General features: G+C 50.9%; 1 protein-coding gene across 2 annotated transcripts in view; it reads left to right on the forward strand.

The window, feature by feature from the left end:
• The window catches only part of nr1h3 (nuclear receptor subfamily 1, group H, member 3), a 301,887-nt gene that overhangs the window by 245,489 nt on the left and 30,838 nt on the right, over positions 1 to 25,560 (forward strand). For both annotated transcript variants that reach the window (XM_086007467.1, XM_086007466.1), the window contains one exon: positions 4,562 to 4,661. In XM_086007467.1, coding sequence (XP_085863593.1) covers positions 4,562 to 4,661 — 100 coding nt within the window. The remainder of the gene's footprint in view (positions 1 to 4,561; positions 4,662 to 25,560) is intronic.

Genomic DNA, 25,560 nt, shown 5'->3' on the forward strand with positions numbered 1-25,560 from the left:
ATGACAGCCGTTTTCTGGACGTCCTGTGGGTGTACGGGAACTTGGTGGTAGCCACGGACGAGGTTGACCTTGGAGAAGATTGAGTTTCCCGCGAAATGGGCGGAGAAATCCTGTATATGCGGGATCGGGTATCGATCGGGAGTAGTGGCGTCATTAAGGCGTCGGTAGTCCCCGCATGGCCGCCATCCACTGCCGGGCTTCGGGACGATGTGGAGACGCGAGGACCAGGGACTATTCGACCGGTGAATAATCCCCAGCCGTTCCATTGTGGCAAACTCTGCCTTCGCAACCGCGAGCTTGCCGGGTTCCAGGCGCCGAGCTCGCGCGTAAACCGGAGAGCCAGTCGTAGTAATGTGGTGTTTGACACCATGCTTAGTGGCCGAGGAGGAGAAAGTGGGCTTGGCCAGCTCCAGGAATTCACCTAATAGGCGAGTGAACTTGTCCGGTGAGGACAACGCGCACGAGACTGTGTGTGACGTTGCAGAACTGCGGGAGCAAGGGATGGAGTGGAAGGTGGCTGCGTTGACCAATCGACGATTTCTTACATCCACCAAGAAGCTGTGGGCGCATAAGAAACCCGCGCCGAGGATGGCTTGCGAAACCTTGGCTGTAATAAATTCCCACTGAAACCGGTGCCCGCCGAAGCACACCTGGACCCGCCATTTGCCAAAGGAACGAATGGCCCCGCCATTAGCTGCCACGAGGGAGAGGCCGTGCATCCCAGACTGAATATCGAGTGCTGAGGCAGGAAGGATGCTACATTGCGCGCCGGTGTCGCATAAAAAGCGCCGGCCTGAGAGGGAATCTGTAATGTAGAGGAGCTTCCCGGAATTTCCAATCGCCATCGCAGCCACGGAACGTCCCTCAGACTCGGTCCTCCTTTTCTGGAATTGCTGCTGGTGTTGATGTCGGTGGGTTTTTTTTAGGCTCGAAACTGCCTCTGGCTTTCGCGCCGAAACAGGCGTGGTAAAAACCACAAGCCGGGGGATGGAGGAGTCGGGGCGGCGTTCGCGGGGGAGGGGTGCCTCGTGGCGGTGCAGTCTTGCTGCGTGACCAGATAAATCGTATCTGCTTCTGCAGCAAGTGCTGCACAATCTGTGGCTTCCGATCTGGCGAGGGCAGCCTGAACCCGCTCGGGTAGTTGACTCAGGAATAACTCCCGAAAGAGGAAACATTGTGGTTCTGAGCCAAGGAGCGTGAGCATCTGGCTCATTAACTCAGATGGCTTGGAATTGCCAAGCCCAGGCACAGCGAGTAGCCGGCGGGCACGCTCCGTCTTCGTGAGCCCGAAGACCTGTATTAACCGCGCTTTAAGAGTATTATACTTGCTGTCAACCGGGCGGTTTTCGAGCAACTGATGATCCGTGAGGCCGTGGAGCTGTCGAGTGCGGAGACCACGTAAAAGTAACGGGTCTGATCCAAAACGATGTTTCGGAGTTCGAATTGTGCTTCTGCTTGGACGAATCAGGAGGCCGCCTGTTGTTCCCAAAACTGTGGGAGCTTCAAAGCCACGGAGTTCGCTTCCATGTTTCATCGCGCTTCGCTTCTTCCGCGAAAATTGTTCACGAAAATTTGGGGTCACCACGGTAGGAATGGCTAGCTTCCTAACTAACGGACTGAGGTCAAGTCAGTCTATCAAACAAACGATGTTTAATACTAATCAACAGAGTTTAAAACGAAAACACAGGAGAACCACATTACAGGTCTGCACTCTTTGCTGGCTCCACGAGGACTGGCTAGGGCGGCTCCCCAGCCTAACGTCATGACGTCATCACATTTTCCCGCCGCTGGAGGATCACGTGATCAACGTGATGACGTCATCGCGTTTAGTCTCATTCTTAGAGGGCCCGCGCTATGTACATGCAATGATATGAACAAACACACAGATACATTCTGTAGCTAATAATTTGTTAAAGATAATTATGTACATTTGATCAGAGTCCCCCTGGTGGCTCCGCCACACTGTCACCCTAACCTGACACATTGTCGTGTGTTTTACACTGGGACTGTCACCCTATCCTGACACATTGTCGTGTGTTTTACACTGGGACTGTCACCCTATCCTGACACATTGTCGTGTGTTTTACACTGGGACTGTCAACCTATCCTGACACATTGTCGTGTGTTTTACACTGGGACTGTCTCCCTATCCTGACACATTGTCGTGTGTCTTACACTGGGACTGTCGCCCTATCCTGACACATTGTCGTGTGTTTTACACCGGGACTGTCACCCTATCCTGACACATTGTCGTGTGTTTTACACTGGGACTGTCACCCTATCCTGACACATTGTCGTGTGTTTTACACCGGGACTATCACTCTATCCTGACACATTGTCGTGTGTTTTACACTGGGACTGTCACCCTATCCTGACACATTGTCGTGTCTTTTACACTGGGAATGTCACTCTATCCTGACACATTGTCGTGTGTTTTACACTGGGACTGTCACCCTATCCTGACACATTGTCGTGTGTTTTACACTGGGACTGTCACCCTATCCTGACACATTGTCGTGTGTTTTACACTGGGACTGTCAACCTATCCTGACACATTGTCGTGTGTTTTACACTGGGACTGTCTCCCTATCCTGACACATTGTCGTGTGTCTTACACTGGGACTGTCGCCCTATCCTGACACATTGTCGTGTGTTTTACACTGGGACTGTCTCCCTATCCTGACACATTGTCGTGTGTTTTACACGGGGACTGTCACCCTATCCTGACACATTGTGGTGTGTTTTACACGGGGACTGTCACCCTATCCTGACACATTGTGGTGTGTTTTACACCGGGACTGTCACCCTATCCTGACACATTGTCGTGTGTCTTACACTGGGACTGTCGCCCTATCCTGACACATTGTCGTGTGTTTTACACTGGGACTGTCTCCCTATCCTGACACATTGTCGTGTGTTTTACACTGGGACTGTCACCCTATCCTGACACATTGTGGTGTGTTTTACACCGGGACTGTCACCCTATCCTGACACATTGTCGTGTGTTTTACACTGGGACTGTCACCCTATCCTGACACATTGTCGTGTGTTTTACACCGGGACTGTCACTCTATCCTGACACATTGTCGTGTGTTTTACACTGGGACTGTCACCCTATCCTGACACATTGTCGTGTCTCTTACACTGGGAATGTCACTCTATCCTGACACATTGTCGTGTGTTTTACATTGGGACTGTCTCCCTATCCTGACACATTGTCGTGTGTTTTACACCGGGACTGTCACCCTATCCTGACACATTGTCGTGTGTTTTACACTGGGACTGTCACCCTATCCTGACACATTGTCGTGTCTCTTACACTGGGAATGTCACTCTATCCTGACACATTGTCGTGTGTTTTACATTGGGACTGTCTCCCTATCCTGACACATTGTCGTGTGTTTTACACTGGGACTGTCACCCTATCCTGACACATTGTTTTTGTTTTACACTGGGACTGTCACCCTATCCTGACACATTGTCGTGTGTTTTACACTGGGACTGTCACCCTATCCTGACACATTGTCGTGTGTTTTACACTTGGACTGTCACCCTATCCTGACACATTGTGGTGTGTTTTACACTGGGACTGTCACCCTATCCTGACACATTGTGGTGTGTTTTACACTGGGACTGTCACCCTATCCTGACACATTGTGGTGTGTTTTACACTGGGACTGTCACCCTATCCTGACACATTGTGGTGTGTTTTACACTGGGACTGTCACCCTATCCTGACACATTGTCGTGTGTTTTACACTGGGACTGTCACCCTATCCTGACACATTGTGGTGTGTTTTACACTGGGACTGTCACCCTATCCTGACACATTGTGGTGTGTTTTACACTGGGACTGTCACCCTATCCTGATACATTGTCGTGTGTTTTACACTGGGACTGTCACCCTATCCTGACACATTGTCGTGTGTTTTACACTGGGACTGTCACCCTATCCTGACACATTGTCGTGTGTTTTACACCGGGACTGTCACCCTATCCTGACACATTGTCGTGTGTTTTACACCGGGACTGTCACCCTATCCTGACACATTGTCGTGTGTTTTACACTGGGACTGTCACCCTATCCTGACACATTGTCGTGTGTTTTACACTGGGACTGTCACCCTATCCTGACACATTGTCGTGTGTTTTACACTGGGACTGTCACCCTATCCTGACACATTGTCGTGTGTTTTACACTGGGACTGTCACCCTATCCTGACACATTGTCGTGTGTTTTACACAATGACTGTCACCCTATCCTGGCACATTGTCGTGTGTTTTACACTGGGATTGTCATCCTATCCTGACACATTGTCGTGTGTTTAACACTGGGATTCTGACCCTATCCTGACACACTGTCGTGTGTTTTACACTGGGATTCTGATCCTATCCTGACACATTGTCGTGTGTTTTACATTGGGATTGTCAGGCTATTCTGCCAGGGAGTTACGTATCCAAAACTACGATTATCATGGTCTCTTTACTTATGTTCTGAAATTACTTTTTGTTGATAAACTTTGAATTAGCTTTGTGATTTGATTTTTCTGCTTTTTTTAAGATCATGCTGCTGGAAACATCGCGGAGGTATGACCCACGGATAGAGTGCATCACCTTTCTGAAGGACTTCAGTTACAACAGAGAGGACTTCGCCAGGGCAGGTGTGTGATGCTCCTTCACTTCATTCTTACTGATTGTAGTTTTGTAATTTCATGTTATTGTTGAGGAGTTATTGATTGCAGACTCCTGTTGTAATATCTCATTATTGTTGGGTGTTATTGACTGGAGACTCTCCTGTTGTAATATCTTGTTATTGTTGGGTGTTATTGACTGGAGACGCTCCTGTTTTAATATCTTGTTATTGTTGGGTGTTATTGACTGGAGACTCTCATGTTGTAATATCTCGTTATTGTTGGGGGTTATTGACTGGAGACTCTCCTGTTGTAATATCTTGTTATTGTTGGTGTGTTCTTCTTCTTGGGCAGTCCCTCGGAACCGAGGATGACTTGTTTCCACACTAAAAATTAGTTCTCTGGTGACTGATGAGTCCAATGCGGGACCTACAGTTTCTGTCACAGGTGGGGCAGATGGTGGTTGAAGGGGCAGGTGGGTGGGGTGCTTGGGTTGACGTGCACTCCTTCTGCTGTTTGCACTTGGCTTCCGCTTGCTCCCAGTAACGAGACTCGAGGTGTTCGGCGCCTTCCCGGATGCTTATCCACCGCTTTGTGTGGTCTTGGGCCAGGGATTCCCAGGTGTCAGTGGGAAATTTGCACTTTTTCAAGGAGGCTTTGAGGGTGTCCTTGAAGCGTTTCCTCTGCCCACCTGGGGCTCTCTTGCCGTGTCGGAGCTCCGAGTAGAGCACTTGTCTTGGGAGTCTCGTATCGGGCATGCGGACGATGTGGCCCGTCCATCGGAGCTGATCAAGCGTGGTCAAAGTATCGATGCTGGGGATGTTGGCCTGAGCAAGAACACTGACTTTGGTGCGCCTATCCTGCCAATGGATTTGCAGGATCTTGCGGAGGCAGCATTGGTGGTACCTCCCCAGTGTTTTGAGGTGCCTGCTGTACATGGTTCATGTCTCTGAAGCATACAGGAGGGCGGGTATCACTACTGCCCTGTAGACCACGAGCTTGGTGCTGGGTTTGAGGTCCTGGTCTTCAAACACTCTCTTCCTCAGGCGACCAAAGGCTGCACTGGCACACTGAATGCGGTGTTGGACTTCGTCATTGACGCCTGCCCTTGTTGACAGTAGGCTCCTGAGGTATGGAAAGTGGTCCATGTTGTCCAAGGCCTCATCATGGATTTTGATAATCGGGGAGGGCAGTACTGTGTGGCGGGGGCAGGTTGGTAGAGGACCTTTGTCTTACGGATGTTTAGTGTAAGCCCCTTGCTCTCGTACGCTTCGGTGAAGGTGTTGATGATGGTTTGGAGTTCGACCTCAGAATGTGCGCAGACGCAAGCGTTGTCTGCATACTGTAATTCGATGACAGAGGATGGGACGACCTTGGATCTGGACTGGAGGTGACGGAGGGTGAAGAGTTTCCCATTTGTTCTGTAGATTAGCTCCACTCCAGCAGGGAGCTTACTGAGAGTGAGATGGAGCATTGCAGCCAGGAAGATCGAGAAGAGCGTTGGTGCGATGACACAGCCTTGCTTGACCCCGGTCCGTACGTGAATTGGGTCTGTGGTGGATCCGCTGGTCAGGATCACGGCTTGCATGTCGTCGTGAAGCAGGCGGAGGATGGTGACAAACTTTTGAGGGCAGCCGAATTTGAGGAGGACACTCCATAATCCCTCACGGTTGACAGTGTCGAAGGCCTTTGTGAGTTCAAAGAAGGCCATGTACAGCGGTCGGTGCTGTTCCCTGCATTCCTCTTGTAGTTGATGCGTGGTGAAGATCATGTCCATTGTGCCCCTTAGTGGGCGGAATCCGCATTGCAACTCTGGGAGAAGCTCTTCAGCCACTGGGAGAAAGCGATTGAGGAGGATTCTTGTGATGACTTTCCCTGTGGCAGACTGCAGGGAGACCCCTCTGTAATTACCGCAATCGGACTTGTCACCTTTCTTGAAGATGGTCACGATTACGGCATCTCTGAGATCCCCTGGCATGCTCTCCTCCTTCCAAATAAGAGAAATGAGTTCATGTATTCGCACCAATAGTGCTTCTCCGCCATGTTTTAACACCTTGGCGGGGATTCCATCTGCTCCTGAGGCCTTGTTGTTCTTCAGTTGTCAGATGGCCTTTTCAACCTCATGCCGGGCTGGGGTTGTGCTGAGGTGGTGGCGGGTAGCATACTGCGAGATGGAGTTGAGGACACTTGCGTCAAAGACAGAGTCTCGGTTAAGGAGATCTTCGAAGTGCTCCTTCCAGCGGGCACTGACTGCCTCTCTGTCCTTGATGAGTACCTCTCCATTCTTGGCCCGCAGTGGGGTAGGACCTTGGGTGCTTGGGCCGTAGGTGGTTTTGACTGTGCTAAATAATGTTGTAATATCTTGTTATTGTTGGGGTGTTATTGACTGGAGACTCTCCTGTTGTAATTTCATGTTAATGTTGGGGCGTTATTGACTCTCCTGTTGTAATATATTGTCATTGTTGGGATGTTATTGACTGGAGACTCTCCTGTTGTAATATCTTGTTAATGTTGGGGTATTATTGACTCTCCTGTTGTAATATATCGTTATTGTTGGGGTGTTATTGACTGGAGACTCTCCTGTTGTAATTTCATGTTAATGTTGGGGTGTTATTGACTCTCCTGTTGTAATATCTTGCCATTGTTGAGGTGTTGTTGATTGGAGTAGTCTCTTGATGTAATGTCATGTCAGCGAGTTATTTAGAATGGGGAATGAGGAAATGGTGGAGAAATTAAATAAATACTTTGTTTCTGTCTTCATGGAGGAAGACACAAAAAACCTCCCAGAAATACGGGAAAACCAAGGGTCTGGCGAGAATGAGGAACTTAAAGAAATTACTATTAGTAAAAAAACAGTACTAGCAAAATTTATGGGACTAAAAGTCGATAAATCCCAAGGACCGGATGACCTACATCCTAGGGTATTGAAAGAGGTGGCCATTGGAATAGTGGACGCATTGGTTGTCATCTTCCAAAATTCTATAGATTCTGGAACGGTTCCTGCAGATTGGAGGATAGCAAATGTAACCCCACTCTTTAAGAAAGGAGGGAGAGAGAAAAAAGGGAACTACAGACCTGTTAGCCTCACATCAGTAGTTGGGAAAATGCTGGAATCTATTATAAAGGATGCAATAACTGGGCACTTAGAAACTAATAGTAAGATTGGGCAGGGTCAACATGGATTTATGAAAGGGAAATCCTGATTGACAAACCTATTGGAGTTCTTTGAGGATGTAACTACAGGAAACTTTCTGGTATCCGGCACGGACGGGACCGACGTGGTGCCGGTTCATCAACAATTCCGGATAACCGAACGCTATAGTAAAAGATATGGAGCTCAGAGCTCCGTATAAAGCAACAAACCCAACAGCTTCAAAACAATCGACACAAGTTGCAAGCGTCTCTGTAGCTTAGCAACAGCTTCAGCTACGCCCTTGCACAGCCACAAATGGAGTAAAAAAAGTAACTAAAAGTAATAAAAGTTACCTGAACCGACTCCTGAATTTTGCCGGTGGATAGAGCGTTCCGGTTATTTCGGGGCCGGTTAATCGAAAGTTTCCTGGAGTAGAGTAGACAAAGGGGAACCGGTAGATGTGGTGTATTTGGATTTTCAGAAGGTCTTTGATAAGGTCCCACACAAGAGGCTGGTGAACAAAGTTAGGGCACATGGAATTGAGGGTAATATACTACAATGGATTGAGAATTGGTTAACAGACAGAAAACAAAGAGTAGGGATAAACGGGTCTTTTTCAGGATGGCAGGCTGTGACTAGTGGGGTATCGCAAGGATCGGTGATTGGGCCCCAGCTATTCACAATCTATATCAATGATTTGGATGAGGGGACTAAATGTAACATTTCCAAATTTACTGAATTCAAAACAGAAGTCGATAGATTTCTGACTAGTAAAGGCATCAATGGATATGGCGATAGGGCCGGTGAATGCAGTTGAGGCAGAAGATCAGCCATGATCTCATTGAATGGCGGAGCAGGCTCAAAGGGCCGAATGGCCGACTCCTGCTCCGATTTCTTATGTTCTTATTATGATCTGTTACACACTGCCTGACAGGGTGGTGCAAGCAGATTCAGAAGTAACTTCCAAAAGGGAAAAATTGCAAAGCTATGGGGAGAGAGCAGGTGAGTGAGACTAATTTGATAGTTCTTTTCCATGCTGTATTATTCTATTAGTGAAAGAAACAAGGTGTGTCGTTCGAAATCTGGCAATTGTTCACAGAAATCACAGAAATCACAGAAACCCCACAGTGCAGATAGAGGCCATTTCGGCCCATCGAGCCTGCACCGACACATATCCCACCCTATCCCCGTAACCCCACGTATTTAATCCCCCTAACACTAAGGGTCAATTTATCATAGCCAATCAACCTAACCCGCACATCTTTGGACTGTGGGAGGAAACCGGAGCACCCGGAGGAAACCCACGCAAACACGGGGAGAATGTGCAAACTCCACACAGACAGTCACCCGAGGCCGGATTCGAACCCGGGTCCCTGGCGCTGTGAGGCAACAGTGCTAACCACTATGCCACCGTGCTGCCCTTTCAGGCCATTTGAAATTAGCAACGTCATATAAATCAGGCCGGTAGTGAAAAGCAAGAAGCATTTCAGCAATCCGCTCCCTCGCAGCCTGACCAAGTGTTGAGTTAAAAGGACTCTCAGTGAACTCAAAGGTGCTGGAGAATGGATTCGCATTTGTAAGCGATGGTGAATAATGAGGGCTGCCCATCAAGGAACTGGACTGTGGCTACCCTGCACTTGTTCTGACTGGGATCCACAAAAAGAGTTGGAGCCTGTCAGCTGTGACCGTGGCTCCCGCAGCAAGCAGTCACCACTAAGAATCATAGAGGGGATACGAACTTTGTACAATGTGGGGCCGCACACTGACTCACAGCAATCGAATGTAGGGGGCGATACTTTCAATCACACTCGCACTGGGGTTTAACTCTATCCGTACTTCACAATTGTACCTTGCCCCACCCATCGGAACCCAGTCAAACTTAACATTGAGGCGGCAACAGGTATGCATGGTCCAAAGTTTCTCCTCAGTCCATAGGTGTTTGACCCAATCCCAACACTCCCACTCGCCATATATCCAACCCAATCCCAACTCTCCCACTCCCTATACATCCAACCCAATCCCAACTCTCCCACTCCCCATATATCCAACCCAATCCCAACTCTCCCACTCCCCATATATCCAAACCAATCCCAACTCTCCCACTCCCCATATACCCAACCCAATCCCAACTCTCCCACTCCCCATATATCCAACCCAATCCCAACTCTCCCACTCCCCATATATCCAACCGAATCCCAACTCTCCCACTCCCCATATACCCAACCCAATCCCAACTCTCAAACTCCCCATATAGCCAACCCAATCTCAACTCTCCCACTCCCCATATATCCAACCCAATCCCAACTCTCCCACTCCCCATATACCCAACCCAATCCCAACTCTCCCACTCCCCATATACCCAACCCAATCCCAACTCTCCCACTCCCCATATATCCAATCCAATCCCTACTCCCCCACTCTCCATATATCCAACCCAATCCCAACTCTCCCACTCCCCATATATCCAACCCAATCCCAACTCTCCCACTCCCCATATATCCAACCCAATCCCAACTCTCCCACTCCCCATATACCCAACCCAATCCCAACTCTCCCACTCCCCATATACCCAACCCAATCCCAACTCTCCCACTCCCCATATATCCAACCCAATCCCAACTCTCCCACTCCCCAAAAATCCAACCCAATCCCAACTCTCCCACTCCCCATATATCCAACCCAATCCCAACTCTCCCACTCTCCATATACCCAACCCAATCCCAACTCTCCCACTCCCCATATACTCAACCCAATCCCAACTCTCCCACTCCCCATATGCCCAACCCAATCCCAACTCTCCCTCTCCCCATATACCCAATCCAATCCCAACTCTCCCACTCCACAAATACCCAACCCTATCCCAACTCTCCCACTCCCCATATATCCAACCCAATCCCAACTCTCCCACTCCCCATATACCCAACCCAATCCCAACTCTCCCACTCCCCATAAACCCAACCCAATCCCAACCCTTCCACCCCCCATATATCCAACCCAATCCCAAATCTCACACTCCCCATATATCCACCCCAATCCCATCTCTCCCACTCCCCATATATCCAACCCAATCCCAACTCTACCACTCCCCATATACACAACCCAATCCCAACTCTCCCACTTCCCATATACCCAACCCAATCCCAACTCTCCCACTGCCCAAATACCCAACCCAACCCCAACTCTCCCACTCCCCATATATCCAACCCAATCCCAACTCTCCCACTCCCCATATACCCAACCCAATCCCAACTCTCCCACTCCCCATATACCCAATCCAATCCCAACTCTCCCACTTCCCATATACCCAACCCAATCCCAACTCTCCCACTGCCCATATACCCAACCCAATCCCAACTCTCCCACTCCCCATATATCCAACCCAATCCCAACTCTCCCACTCCCCATATACCCAACCCAATCCCAACTCTCCCACTCCCCATATACCCAACCCAATCCCAACTCTCCCACTCCCCACATATCCAACCCAATCCCAACTCTCCCACTCCCCATATACCCAACCCAATCCCAACTTTCCCACTCCTCATATACCCAACCCAGTCCCAGCTCTCCCACTCCCCATATATCCAACCCAATCCCAACTCTCCCACTCCCCATATACATAACCCAATCCCAACTCTCCCACTCGCCTTTTATCCAACCCAATCCCAACTCTCCCACTCCCCATATATCCAACCCAATCCCAACTCTCCCACTCCCCATATATCCAACCCAATCCCAACTCTCCCACTCCCCATATATCCAACCCAATCCCAACTCTCCCACTCCCCATATATCCAACCCAATCCCAACTCTCCCACTCCCCAAATACCCAACCCAATCCCAACTCTCCCACTCCCCATATACCCAACCCAATCCCAACTCTCCCACTCCCCATATACCCAACCCAATCCCAACTCTCCCACTCCCCAAATACCCAACCCAATCCCAACTCTCCCACTCCCCATATACACAACCCAATCCCAAATCTCCCACTCCCCATATATTCAACCCAATCCCAACTCTCCCACTCCCCAAATACCCAACCCAATCCCAACTCTCCCACTCCCCATATACATAACCCAATCCCAACTCTCCCACTCCCCATATACCCAACCCAATCCCAACTCTCCCCCTCCCCATATATCCAACCCAATCCCAACTCTCCCACTCCCCATATACCCAACCCAATCCCAACTCTCCCACTCCCCATATATCCAACCCAATCCCAACTCTCCCACTCCCCATATATCCAACCCAATCCCAACTCTCCCACTCCCCATATATCCAACCCAATCCCAACTCTCCCACTCCCCATATACCCAACCCAATCCCAACTCTCCCACTCCCCATATACTCAACCCAATCCCAACTCTCCCACTCCCCATATGCCCAACCCAATCCCAACTCTCCCTCTCCCCATATACCCAAACCAATCCCAACTCTCCCACTCCACAAATACCCAACCCAATCCCAACTCTCCCACTCCCCATATATCCAACCCAATCCCAACTCTCCCACTCCCCATATACCCAACCCAATCCCAACTCTCCCACTCCCCATATACCCAACCCAATCCCAAACCTTCCACCCCCCATATATCCAACCCAATCCCAAATCTCCCACTCCCCATATATCCACCCCAATCCCATCTCTCCCACTCCCCATATATCCAACCCAATCCCAACTCTACCACTCCGCATATACACAACCCAATCCCAACTCTCCCACTTCCCATATACCAAACCCAATCCCAACTCTCCCACTGCCCATATACCCAACCCAACCCCAACTCTCCCACTCCCCATATATCCAACCCAATCCCAACTCTCCCACTCCCCATATACCCAACCCAATCCCAACTCTCCCACTTCCCATATGCCCAACCCAATCCCAACTCTCCCACTCCCCATATATACAATCCAATCCCTACTCCCCCACTCTCCATATATCCAACCCAATCCCAACTCTCCCACTCCCCATATATTCAACCCAATCCCAACTCTCCCACTCTCCATATATCCAACCCAATCCCAACTCTCCCACTCCCCATATACCCAACCCAATCCGAACTCTCCCACTCCCCATATACCCAACCCAATCCCAACTCTCCCACTCCCCATATATCCAACCCAATCCCAACTCTCCCACTCCCCAAAAATCCAACCCAATCCCAACTCTCCCACTCCCCATATACCCAACCCAATCCCAACTCTCCCACTCCCCACATATCCAACCCAATCCCAAATCTCCCACTCCCCATATATTCAACCCAATCCCAACTCTCCCACTCCCCAAATACCCAACCCAATCGCAACTCTCCCACTCCACATATACATAACCCAATCCCAACTCTCCCACTCGCCATATACCCAACCCAATCCCAACTCTCCCACTCCCCATATATCCAACCCAATCCCAACTCTCCCACTCCCCATATACCCAACCCAATCCCAACTCTCCCACTCCCCATATATCCAACCCAATCCCAACTCTCCCACTCCCCATATATCCAACCCAATCCCAACTCTCCCACTCCCCATATATCCAACCCAATCCCAACTCTCCCACTCCCCATATACCCAACCCAATCCCAACTCTCCCACTCCCCATATACTCAACCCAATCCCAACTCTCCCACTCCCCATATGTCCAACCCAATCCCAACTCTCCCTCTCCCCATATACCCAAACCAATCCCAACTCTCCCACTCCACAAATACCCAACCCAATCCCAACTCTCCCACTCCCCATATATCCAACCCAATCCCAACTCTCCCACTCCCCATATACCCAACCCAATCCCAACTCTCCCACTCCCCATATACCCAACCCAATCCCAACCCTTCCACCCCCCATATATCCAACCCAATCCCAAATCTCACACTCCCCATATATCCACCCCAATCCCATCTCTCCCACTCCCCATATATCCAACCCAATCCCAACTCTATCACTCCCCATATACACAACCCAATCCCAACTCTCCCACTTCCCATATACCAAACCCAATCCCAACTCTCCCACTGCCCATATACCCAACCCAACCCCAACTCTCCCACTCCCCATATATCCAACCCAATCCCAACTCTCCCACTCCCCATATACCCAACCCCAACTCTCCCACTCCCCATATATCCAACCCAACCCCAACTCTCCCACTCCCCATATACCCAACCCAATCCCAACTCTCCCACTCCCCATATACCCAACCCAATCCCAACTCTCCCACTCCCCACATATCCAACCCAATCCCAACTCTCCCACTCCCCATATACCCAACCCAATCCCAACTCTTCCACTCCCCACATACCCAACCCAATCCCAACTCTCCCACTCCCCATATACCCAACCCAATCCCAACTCTCCCACTCCCCATATATCCAACCCAATCCCAACTCTCCCACTCCCCAAATACCAAACTCAATCCCAACTCTCCCACTCCCCATATACCCAACCCAATCCCAAATCTCCCACTCCCCATATATCCAACCCAATCCCAACTTTCCCACTCTCCAAATACCCAACCCAATCCCAACTCTCCCACTCCCCATATACATAACCCAATCCCAACTCTGCCACTCCCCATATACCCAACCCAATCCCAACTTTCCAACTCCTCATATACCCAACCCAGTCCCAGCTCTCCCGCTCCCCATATATCCAACCCAATCCCAACTCTCCCACTCCCCATATACATAACCCAATCCCAACTCTCCCACTCCCCATATACCCAACCCAATCCCAACTCTCCCACTCGCCATATATCCAACCCAATCCCAACTCTCCCACTCCCCATATATCCAACCCAATCCCAACTCTCCCACTCCCCATATACCCAACCCAATCCCAACTCTCCCACTCCCCATATACCCAACCCAATCCCAACTTTCCCACTCCCCATATGCTCAACCCAATCCCAACTCTCCCACTCCCCATATACCCAATCCAATCCCAACTCTCCCACTCCACATATACCCAACCCAATCCCAACTCTCCCACTCCCCATATATCCAACCCAATCCCAACTCTCCCACTCCCCATATACCCAACCCAATCCCAACTCTCCCACTCCCCATATACCCAACCCAATTACAACTCTCCCACTCCCCATATATCCAACCAAATCCCAGCTCTCCCACTCCCTATATATCCAACCCAATCCCAACTCTCCCACTCCCCATATATCCAACTCAATCCCAACTCTCCCACTCCCCATATATCCAGCCCAATCCCAACTCTCCCTCTCCCCATATACCCAACCCAATCCCAACTCTCGCACTCCCCATATATCCAACCCAATCCCAACTTTCCCACTCCACATATACCCAACCCAATCCCAACTCTCCCACTCCCCATATACCCAACCCAATCCCATCTCTCCCACTCCCCATATATCCAACCCAATCCCAACTCTCCCACTCCCCATATATCCAACCCAATCCCAACTCTCCCACTCCCCATATACCCAACCCAATCCCAACTTTCCCACTCCTCATATACCCAACCCAGTCCCAGCTCTCCCACTCCCCATATATCCAACCCAATCCCAACTCTCCCACTCCCCATATACATAACCCAATCCCAACTCTCCCACTCCCCATATACCCAACCCAATCCCAACTCTCCCACTCGCCTTTTATCCAACCCAATCCCAACTCTCCCACTCCCCATATATCCAACCCAATCCCAACTCTCCCACTCCCCATATATCCAACCCAATCCCAACTCTCCCACTCCCCATATATCCAACCCAATCCCAACTCTCCCACTCCCCAAATACCCAACACAATCCCAACTCTCCCACTCCCCATATACCCAACCCAATCCCAACTGTCCCACTCCCCATATACCCAACCCAATCCCAACTCTCCCACTCCCCAAATACCCAAACCAATCCCAACTCTCCCACTCCCCATATACACAACCCAATCCCAATTCTCCCACTCCCCATATATTCAACCCAATCCCAACTCTCCCACTCCCCAAATACCCAACCCAATCCCAACTCTCCCACTCCCCATATACATAACCCAATCCCAACTCTCCCACTCCCCATATACCCAACCCAATCCCAACTCTCCCCCTCCCCATATATCCAACCCAATCCCAACTCTCCCACTCCCCATATACCCAACCCAATCCCAACTCTCCCACTCCCCATATATCCAACCCAATCCCAACTCTCCCACTCCCCATATATCCAACCCAATCCCAACTCTCCCACTCCCCATATATCCAACCCAATCCCAACTCTCCCACTCCCCATATACCCAACCCAATCCCAACTCTCCCACTCCCCATATACTCAACCCAATCCCAACTCTCCCACTCCCCATATGCCCAACCCAATCCCAACTCTCCCTCTCCCCATATAGCCAAACCAATCCCAACTCTCCCACTCCACGAATACCCAACCCAATCCCAACTCTCCCACTCCCCATATATCCAACCCAATCCCAACTCTGCCACTCCCCATATACCCAACCCAATCCCAACTCTCCCACTCCCCATATACCCAACCCAATCCCAAACCTTCCACCCCCCATATATCCAACCCAATCCCAAATCTCCCACTCCCCATATATCCACCCCAATCCCATCTCTCCCACTCCCCATATATCCAACACAATCCCAACTCTACCACTCCGCATATACACAACCCAATCCCAACTCTCCCACTTCCCATATACCAAACCCAATCCCAACTCTCCCACTGCCCATATACCCAACCCAACCCCAACTCTCCCACTCCCCATATATCCAACCCAATCCCAACTCTCGCACTCCCCATATACCCAACCCAATCCCAACTCTCCCACTTCCCATATGCCCAACCCAATCCCAACTCTCCCACTGCCCATATACCCAACCCAATCCCAACTCTCCCACTCCCCATATATCCAACCCAATCCCAACTCTCCCACTCCCCATATACCCAACCCAATCCCAACTCTCCCACTCCCCATATACCCAACCCAATCCCAACTCTCCCACTCCCCACATATCCAACCCAATCCCAAATCTCCCACTCCCCATATATTCAACCCAATCCCAACTCTCCCACTCCCCAAATACCCAACCCAATCCCAACTCTCCCACTCCACATATACATAACCCAATCCCAACTCTCCCACTCCCCATATACCCAACCCAATCCCAACTCTCCCACTCCCCATATATCCAACCCAATCCCAACTCTCCCACTCCCCATATACCCAACCCAATCCCAACTCTCCCACTCCCCATATATCCAACCCAATCCCAACTCTCCCACTCCCCATATATCCAACCCAATCCCAACTCTCCCACTCCCCATATATCCAACCCAATCCCAACTCTCCCACTCCCCATATACCCAACCCAATCCCAACTCTCCCACTCCCCATATACTCAACCCAATCCCAACTCTCCCACTCCCCATATGTCCAACCCAATCCCAACTCTCCCTCTCCCCATATACCCAAACCAATCCCAACTCTCCCACTCCACAAATACCCAACCCAATCCCAACTCTCCCACTCCCCATATATCCAACCCAATCCCAACTTTCCCACTCCCCATATACCCAACCCAATCCCAACGCTCCCACTCCCCATATACCCAACCCAATCCCAACCCTTCCACCCCCCATATATCCAACCCAATCCCAAATCTCACACTCCCCATATATCCACCCCAATCCCATCTCTCCCACTCCCCATATATCCAACCCAATCCCAACTCTATCACTCCCCATATACACAACCCAATCCCAACTCTCCCACTTCCCATATACCAAACCCAATCCCAACTCTCCCACTGCCCATATACCCAACCCAACCCCAACTCTCCCACTCCCCATATATCCAACCCAATCCCAACTCTCCCACTCCCCATATACCCAACCCCAACTCTCCCACTCCCCATATATCCAACCCAATCCCAACTCTCCCACTCCCCATATACCCAACCCAATCCCAACTCTCCCACTCCCCATATACCCAACCCAATCCCAACTCTCCCACTCCCCACATATCCAACCCAATCCCAACTCTCCCACTCCCCATATACCCAACCCAATCCCAACTCTTCCACTCCCCACATACCCAACCCAATCCCAACTCTCCCACTCCCCATATACCCAACCCAATCCCAACTCTCCCACTCCCCATATATCCAACCCAATCCCAACTCTCCCACTCCCCAAATACCAGCTCAATCCCAACTCTTCCACTCCCCATATACCCAGCCCAATCCCAAATCTCCCACTCCCCATATATCCAACCCAATCCCAACTTTCCCACTCCCCAAATACCCAACCCAATCCCAACTCTCCCACTCCCCATATACATAACCCAATCCCAACTCTGCCACTCTCCATATACCCAACCCAATCCCAACTTTCCAACTCCTCATATACCCAACCCAGTCCCAGCTCCCCATATATCCAACCCAATCCCAACTCTCCCACTCCCCATATACATAAACCAATCCCAACTCTCCCACTCCCCATATACCCAACCCAATCCCAACTCTCCCACTCGCCATATATCCAACCCAATCCCAACTCTCCCACTCCCCATATATCCAACCCAATCCCAACTCTCCCACTCCCCATATACCCAACCCAATCCCAACTCTCCCACTCCCCATATACCCAACCCAATCCCAAGTCTCCCACTCCCCATATGCCCAACCCAATCCCAACTCTCCCACTCCCCATATACCCAATCCAATCCCAACTCTCCCACTCCACATATACCCAACCCAATCCCAACTCTCCCACTCCCCATATATCCAACCCAATCCCAACTCTCCCACTCCCCATATACCCAACCCAATCCCAACTCTCCCACTCCCCATATACCCAACCCAATCACAACTCTCCCACTCCCCATATATCCAACCAAATCCCAGCTCTCCCACTCCCAATATATCCAACCCAATCCCAACTCTCCCACTCCCCATATATCCAACTCAATCCCAACTCTCCCACTCCCCATATATCCAGCCTAATCCCAACTCTCCCTCTCCCCATATACCCAACCCAATCCCAACTCTCGCACTCCCCATATATCCAACCCAATCCCAACTTTCCCACTCCACATATACCCAACCCAATCCCAACTCTCCCACTCCCCATATACCCAACCCAATCCCATCTCTCCCACTCCCCATATATCCAACCCAATCCCAACACTCCCACTCCCCATATATCCAACCCAATCCCAACTCTCCCACTCCCCATATACCCAACCCAATCCCAAATCTCCTACTCCCCATATATCCAGCCCAATCCCAACTCTCCCACTCCCCATATATCCAACCCAATCCCAACTCTGCCACTTCCCATATATCCAGCCGAATCCCAACTCTCCCACTCCCCATATATCCAACCCAATCCCAACTCTACCACTCCCCATATACACAACCCAATCCCAACTCTCCCACTTCCCATATACCCAACCCAATCCCAACTCTCCCACTGCCCATATACCCAAGCCAATCCCAACTCTCCCACTCCCCATATATCCAACCCAATCCCAACTCTCCCACTCCCCATATACCCAACCCAATCCCAACTCTCCCACTCCCCTTATACCCAACCCAATCCCAACTCTCCCACTCCCCACATATCCAACCCAATCCCAACTCTCCCACTCCCCATATACCCAACCAAATCCCAACTCCTCCACTCCCCACAGACCCAACCCAATCCCAACTCTCCCACTCCCCACATACCCAACCCAATCCCAACTCTCCCACTCCCCATATATCCAACCCAATTCCAAATCTCCCACTCCCCAAATACCGAACTCAATCCCAACTCTCCCACTCCCCATATACCCAACCCAATCCCAAATCTCCCACTCCCCATATATCCAACCCAATCCCAACTTTCCCACTCCCCAAATACCCAACCCAATCCCAACTCTCCCACTCCCCATATACATAACCCAATCCCAACTCTCCCACTCCCCATATACCCAACCCAATCCCAACTTTCCCACTCCTCATATACCCAACCCAGTCCCAGCTCTCCCACTCCCCATATATCCAACCCAATCCCAACTCTCCCACTCCCCATATACATAACCCAATCCCAACTCTCCCACTCCCCATATATCCAACCCAATCCCAACTCTCCCACTCCCCATATACCCAACCCAATCCCAACTCTCCCACTCCCCATATACCCAACCCAATCCCAAGTCTCCCACTCCCCATATGCCCAACCCAATCCCAACTCTCCCACTCCCCATATACCCAATCCAATCCCAACTCTCCCACTCCACATATACCCAACCCAATCCCAACTCTCCCACTCCCCATATATCCAACCCAATCCCAACTCTCCCACTCCCCATATACCCAACCCAATCCCAACTCTCCCACTCCCCATATACCCAACCCAATCACAACTCTCCCACTCCCCATATATCCAACCAAATCCCAGCTCTCCCACTCCCAATATATCCAACCCAATCCCAACTCTCCCACTCCCCATATATCCAACTCAATCCCAACTCTCCCACTCCCCATATATCCAGCCTAATCCCAACTCTCCCTCTCCCCATATACCCAACCCAATCCCAACTCTCGCACTCCCCATATATCCAACCCAATCCCAACTTTCCCACTCCACATATACCCAACCCAATCCCAACTCTCCCACTCCCCATATACCCAACCCAATCCCATCTCTCCCACTCCCCATATATCCAACCCAATCCCAACACTCCCACTCCCCATATATCCAACCCAATCCCAACTCTCCCACTCCCCATATACCCAACCCAATCCCAAATCTCCTACTCCCCATATATCCAGCCCAATCCCAACTCTCCCACTCCCCATATATCCAACCCAATCCCAACTCTGCCACTTCCCATATATCCAGCCGAATCCCAACTCTCCCACTCCCCATATATCCAACCCAATCCCAACTCTACCACTCCCCCATATACACAACCCAATCCCAACTCTCCCCACTTCCCATATACCCAACCCAATCCCAACTCTCCCACTGCCCATATACCCAAGCCAATCCCAACTCTCCCACTCCCCATATATCCAACCCAATCCCAACTCTCCCCACTCCCCCCATATACCCAACCCAATCCCAACTCTCCCACTCCCCTTATACCCAACCCAATCCCAACTCTCCCACTCCCCACATATCCAACCCAATCCCAACTCTCCCACTCCCCATATACCCAACCAAATCCCAACTCCTCCACTCCCCCACAGACCCAACCCAATCCCAACTCTCCCACTCCCCACATACCCAACCCAATCCCAACTCTCCCACTCCCCATATATCCAACCCAATTCCAAATCTCCCACTCCCCAAATACCGAACTCAATCCCAACTCTCCCACTCCCCATATACCCAACCCAATCCCAAATCTCCCACTCCCCATATATCCAACCCAATCCCAACTTTCCCCACTCCCCCAAATACCCAACCCAATCCCAACTCTCCCACTCCCCCATATACATAACCCAATCCCAACTCTCCCACTCCCCATATACCCAACCCAATCCCAACTTTCCCACTCCTCATATACCCAACCCAGTCCCAGCTCTCCCACTCCCCATATATCCAACCCAATCCCAACTCTCCCACTCCCCATATACATAACCCAATCCCAACTCTCCCACTCCCCATATATCCAACCCAATCCCAACTCTCCCACTCCCCATATACCCAACCCAATCCCAACTCTCCCACTCCCCATATACCCAACCCAATCCCAACTCTCCCACGCCCCATATGCCCAACCCAATCCCAACTCTCCCACTCCCCATATACCCAATCCAATCCCAACTCTCCCACTCCACATATACCCAACCCAATCCCAACTCTCCCACTCCCCATATATCCAACCCAATCCCAACTCTCGCACTCCCCATATACCCAACCCAATCCCAACTCTCCCACTCCCCATATACCCAACCCAATCACAACTCTCCCACTCCCCATATATCCAACCCAATCCCAGCTCTCCCACTCCCCATATATCCAACCCAATCCCAACTCTCCCACTCCCCATATATCCAACTCAATCCCAACTCTCCCACTCCCCATATATCCAGCCCAATCCCAACTCTCCCTCTCCCCATATACCCAACCCAATCCCAACTCTCGCACTCCCCATATATCCTACCCAATCCCAACTTTCCCACTCCATATATACCCAACCCAATCCCAACTCTCCCACTCCCCATATACCCAACCCAATCCCATCTCTCCCACTCCCCATATATCCAACCCAATCCCAACACTCCCACTCCCCTTAGACCCAACCCAATCCCAACTCTCCCACTCCCCATATACCCAACCCAATCCCAAATCTCCCACTCCCCATATATCCAGCCCAATCCCAACTCTCCCACTCCCCATATATCCAACCCAATCCCAACTCTGCCACTTCCCATATATCCAGCCCAATCCCAACTCTCCCACTCCCCATATATCCAACCCAATCCCAACTCTCCCACTCCCCATATATCCAACCCAATCCCAACTCTCCCACTCCCCATATACCCAACCCAATCCCAAGTCTCCCACTCCCCATATACCCAACCCAATCCCAACTCTCCCACTCCCCATATATCCAACCCAATCCCAACTCTCCCACTCCCCATATACCCAATCCCAATCCCAACTCTCCCACTCACCATATATCCAACCCAATCCCAACTCTCCCACTCCCCATATACCCAACCCAATCCCAACTCTCCCACTCCCCATATATCCAACCCAATCCCAACTCTCCTACTCCCCATATATCCAACCCAATCCCAACTCTCCCACTCCCCATATATCCATCCCAATCCCAACTCTCCCACTCCCCATATATCCAACCCCATCCCAACTCTCCCCACTCCCCATATATCCAACCCAATCCCAACTCTCCCACTCCCCATATACCCAACCCAAACCCAACTCTCCCACTCCCCATATACCCAACCCAATCCCAACTCTCCCACTCCCCATATACCCAACCCAATCCCATCACTCCCACTCTCCATATATCCAACGCAATCCCAACTCTCCCACTCCCCATATACCCAACCCAATCCCGACTCTCCCACTCCCCATATATCCAACCCAATCCCAACTCTCCCACTCCCCAAATATCCAACCCAGTCCCAACTCTCCCACTCCCCATGTACCCAACCCAATCGCAACTCTCCCACTCCCCATATATCCAACCCAATCCCAAGTCTCCCACTCCCCATATATCCAACCCAATCCCAAGTCTCTCACTCCCCATATACCCAACCCAGTCCCAACTCTCCCACTCCCCATATACCCAACCCAATCCCAACTCTCCCACTCCCCATATATTCAACCAAATCCCAACTCTCTCACTCCCCATATATCCAACCCAGTCCCAACTCTCCCACTCCCCATATCCCCAACCCATTCCCAACTCTCCCCGCTTCCCATATATCCAACCCAATCACAACTCTCCCACTCCCCATATATCCAACCCCATCCCAACTCTCTCACTCCACATACACCCAACCCAGTCCCAGCTCTACCACTCCCCATACACCCAACCCAATCCCAACTCTCCCACTCCCCAAATACCCAACCCAATCCCAACTCTCCCACTCCCCAGATGCCCAACCCAATCCCAACTCTCCCACTCCCCCATATACACAACCCAATCCCAACTCTCCCACTTCCCATATACCCAACCCAATCACAACTCTCCCACTCCCCATATATCCAACCCAATCCCAACTCTCCCACTCCCCATAATATCCAACCCAATCCCAACTCTCCCACTCCCCATATATCCAACCCAATCCCAACTCTCCCACTCCCCATATACCCAACCCAATCCCATCTCTCCCACTCCCCATATACCCGACCACATCCCCAACTCTCCCACTCCCCATATATCCAACCCAATCCCAACTTTCCCACTCCCCATATACCCTACCCAATCCCAACTCTCCCACTCCCCATATACCCTACCCAATCCCATCTCTCCCACTCCCCATATATCCAACCCAATCCCAACTCTCCCACTCCCCCATATATCCAACCCAATCCCAACTCTCCCACTCCCCATATACCCAACCCAATCCCAACTCTCCCACTCCCCATATATCCAGCCCAATCCCAACTCTCCCACTCCCCCTCTATCCAACCCAATCCCATCTCTCCCACTTCCCATATATCCAGCCCAATCCCAACTCTCCCACTCCCCATATATGCAACCCAATCCCAACTCTCCCACTCCCCATATATCCAACCCAATCACAACTCTCCCACTCCCCATATACATAACCCAATCCCAACTCTGCCACTCTCCATATACCCAACCCAATCCCAACTTTCCAACTCCTCATATACCCAACCCAGTCCCAGCTCCCCATATATCCAACCCAATCCCAACTCTCCCACTCCCCATATACATAACCCAATCCCAACTCTCCCCACTCCCCATATACCCAACCCAATCCCAACTCTCCCACTCGCCATATATCCAACCCAATCCCAACTCTCCCACTCCCCATATATCCAACCCAATCCCAACTCTCCCACTCCCCATATACCCAACCCAATCCCAACTCTCCCACTCCCCATATACCCAACCCAATCCCAAGTCTCCCACTCCCCATATGCCCAACCCAATCCCAACTCTCCCACTCCCCATATACCCAATCCAATCCCAACTCTCCCACTCCACATATACCCAACCCAATCCCAACTCTCCCACTCCCCATATATCCAACCCAATCCCAACTCTCCCACTCCCCCATATACCCAACCCAATCCCAACTCTCCCACTCCCCATATACCCAACCCACCAATCACAACTCTCCCACTCCCCATATATCCAACCAAATCCCAGCTCTCCCACTCCCAATATATCCAACCCAATCCCAACTCTCCCACTCCCCATATATCCAACTCAATCCCAACTCTCCCCACTCCCCATATATCCAGCCTAATCCCAACTCTCCCTCTCCCCATATACCCAACCCAATCCCAACTCTCGCACTCCCCATATATCCAACCCAATCCCAACTTTCCCACTCCACATATACCCAACCCAATCCCAACCTCTCCCACTCCCCATATACCCAACCCAATCCCATCTCTCCCACTCCCCATATATCCAACCCAATCCCAACACTCCCACTCCCCATATATCCAACCCAATCCCAACTCTCCCACTCCCCATATACCCAACCCAATCCCAAATCTCCTACTCCCCATATATCCAGCCCAATCCCAACTCTCCCACTCCCCATATATCCAACCCAATCCCAACTCTGCCACTTCCCATATATCCAGCCGAATCCCAACTCTCCCACTCCCCATATATCCAACCCAATCCCAACTCTACCACTCCCCATATACACAACCCAATCCCAACTCTCCCACTTCCCATATACCCAACCCAATCCCAACTCTCCCACTGCCCATATACCCAAGCCAATCCCAACTCTCCCACTCCCCATATATCCAACCCAATCCCAACTCTCCCACTCCCCATATACCCAACCCAATCCCAACTCTCCCACTCCCCTTATACCCAACCCAATCCCAACTCTCCCACTCCCCACATATCCAACCCAATCCCAACTCTCCCACTCCCCATATACCCAACCAAATCCCAACTCCTCCACTCCCCACAGACCCAACCCAATCCCAACTCTCCCACTCCCCACATACCCAACCCAATCCCAACTCTCCCACTCCCCATATATCCAACCCAATTCCAAATCTCCCACTCCCCAAATACCGAACTCAATCCCAACTCTCCCACTCCCCATATACCCAACC

Source organism: Somniosus microcephalus, chromosome 15, assembly GCF_052327205.1.
Source record: "Somniosus microcephalus isolate GS21.2 chromosome 15, FLI_Smic_1.0, whole genome shotgun sequence".
NCBI classification, from domain to species: Eukaryota; Metazoa; Chordata; class Chondrichthyes; order Squaliformes; family Somniosidae; genus Somniosus; species Somniosus microcephalus.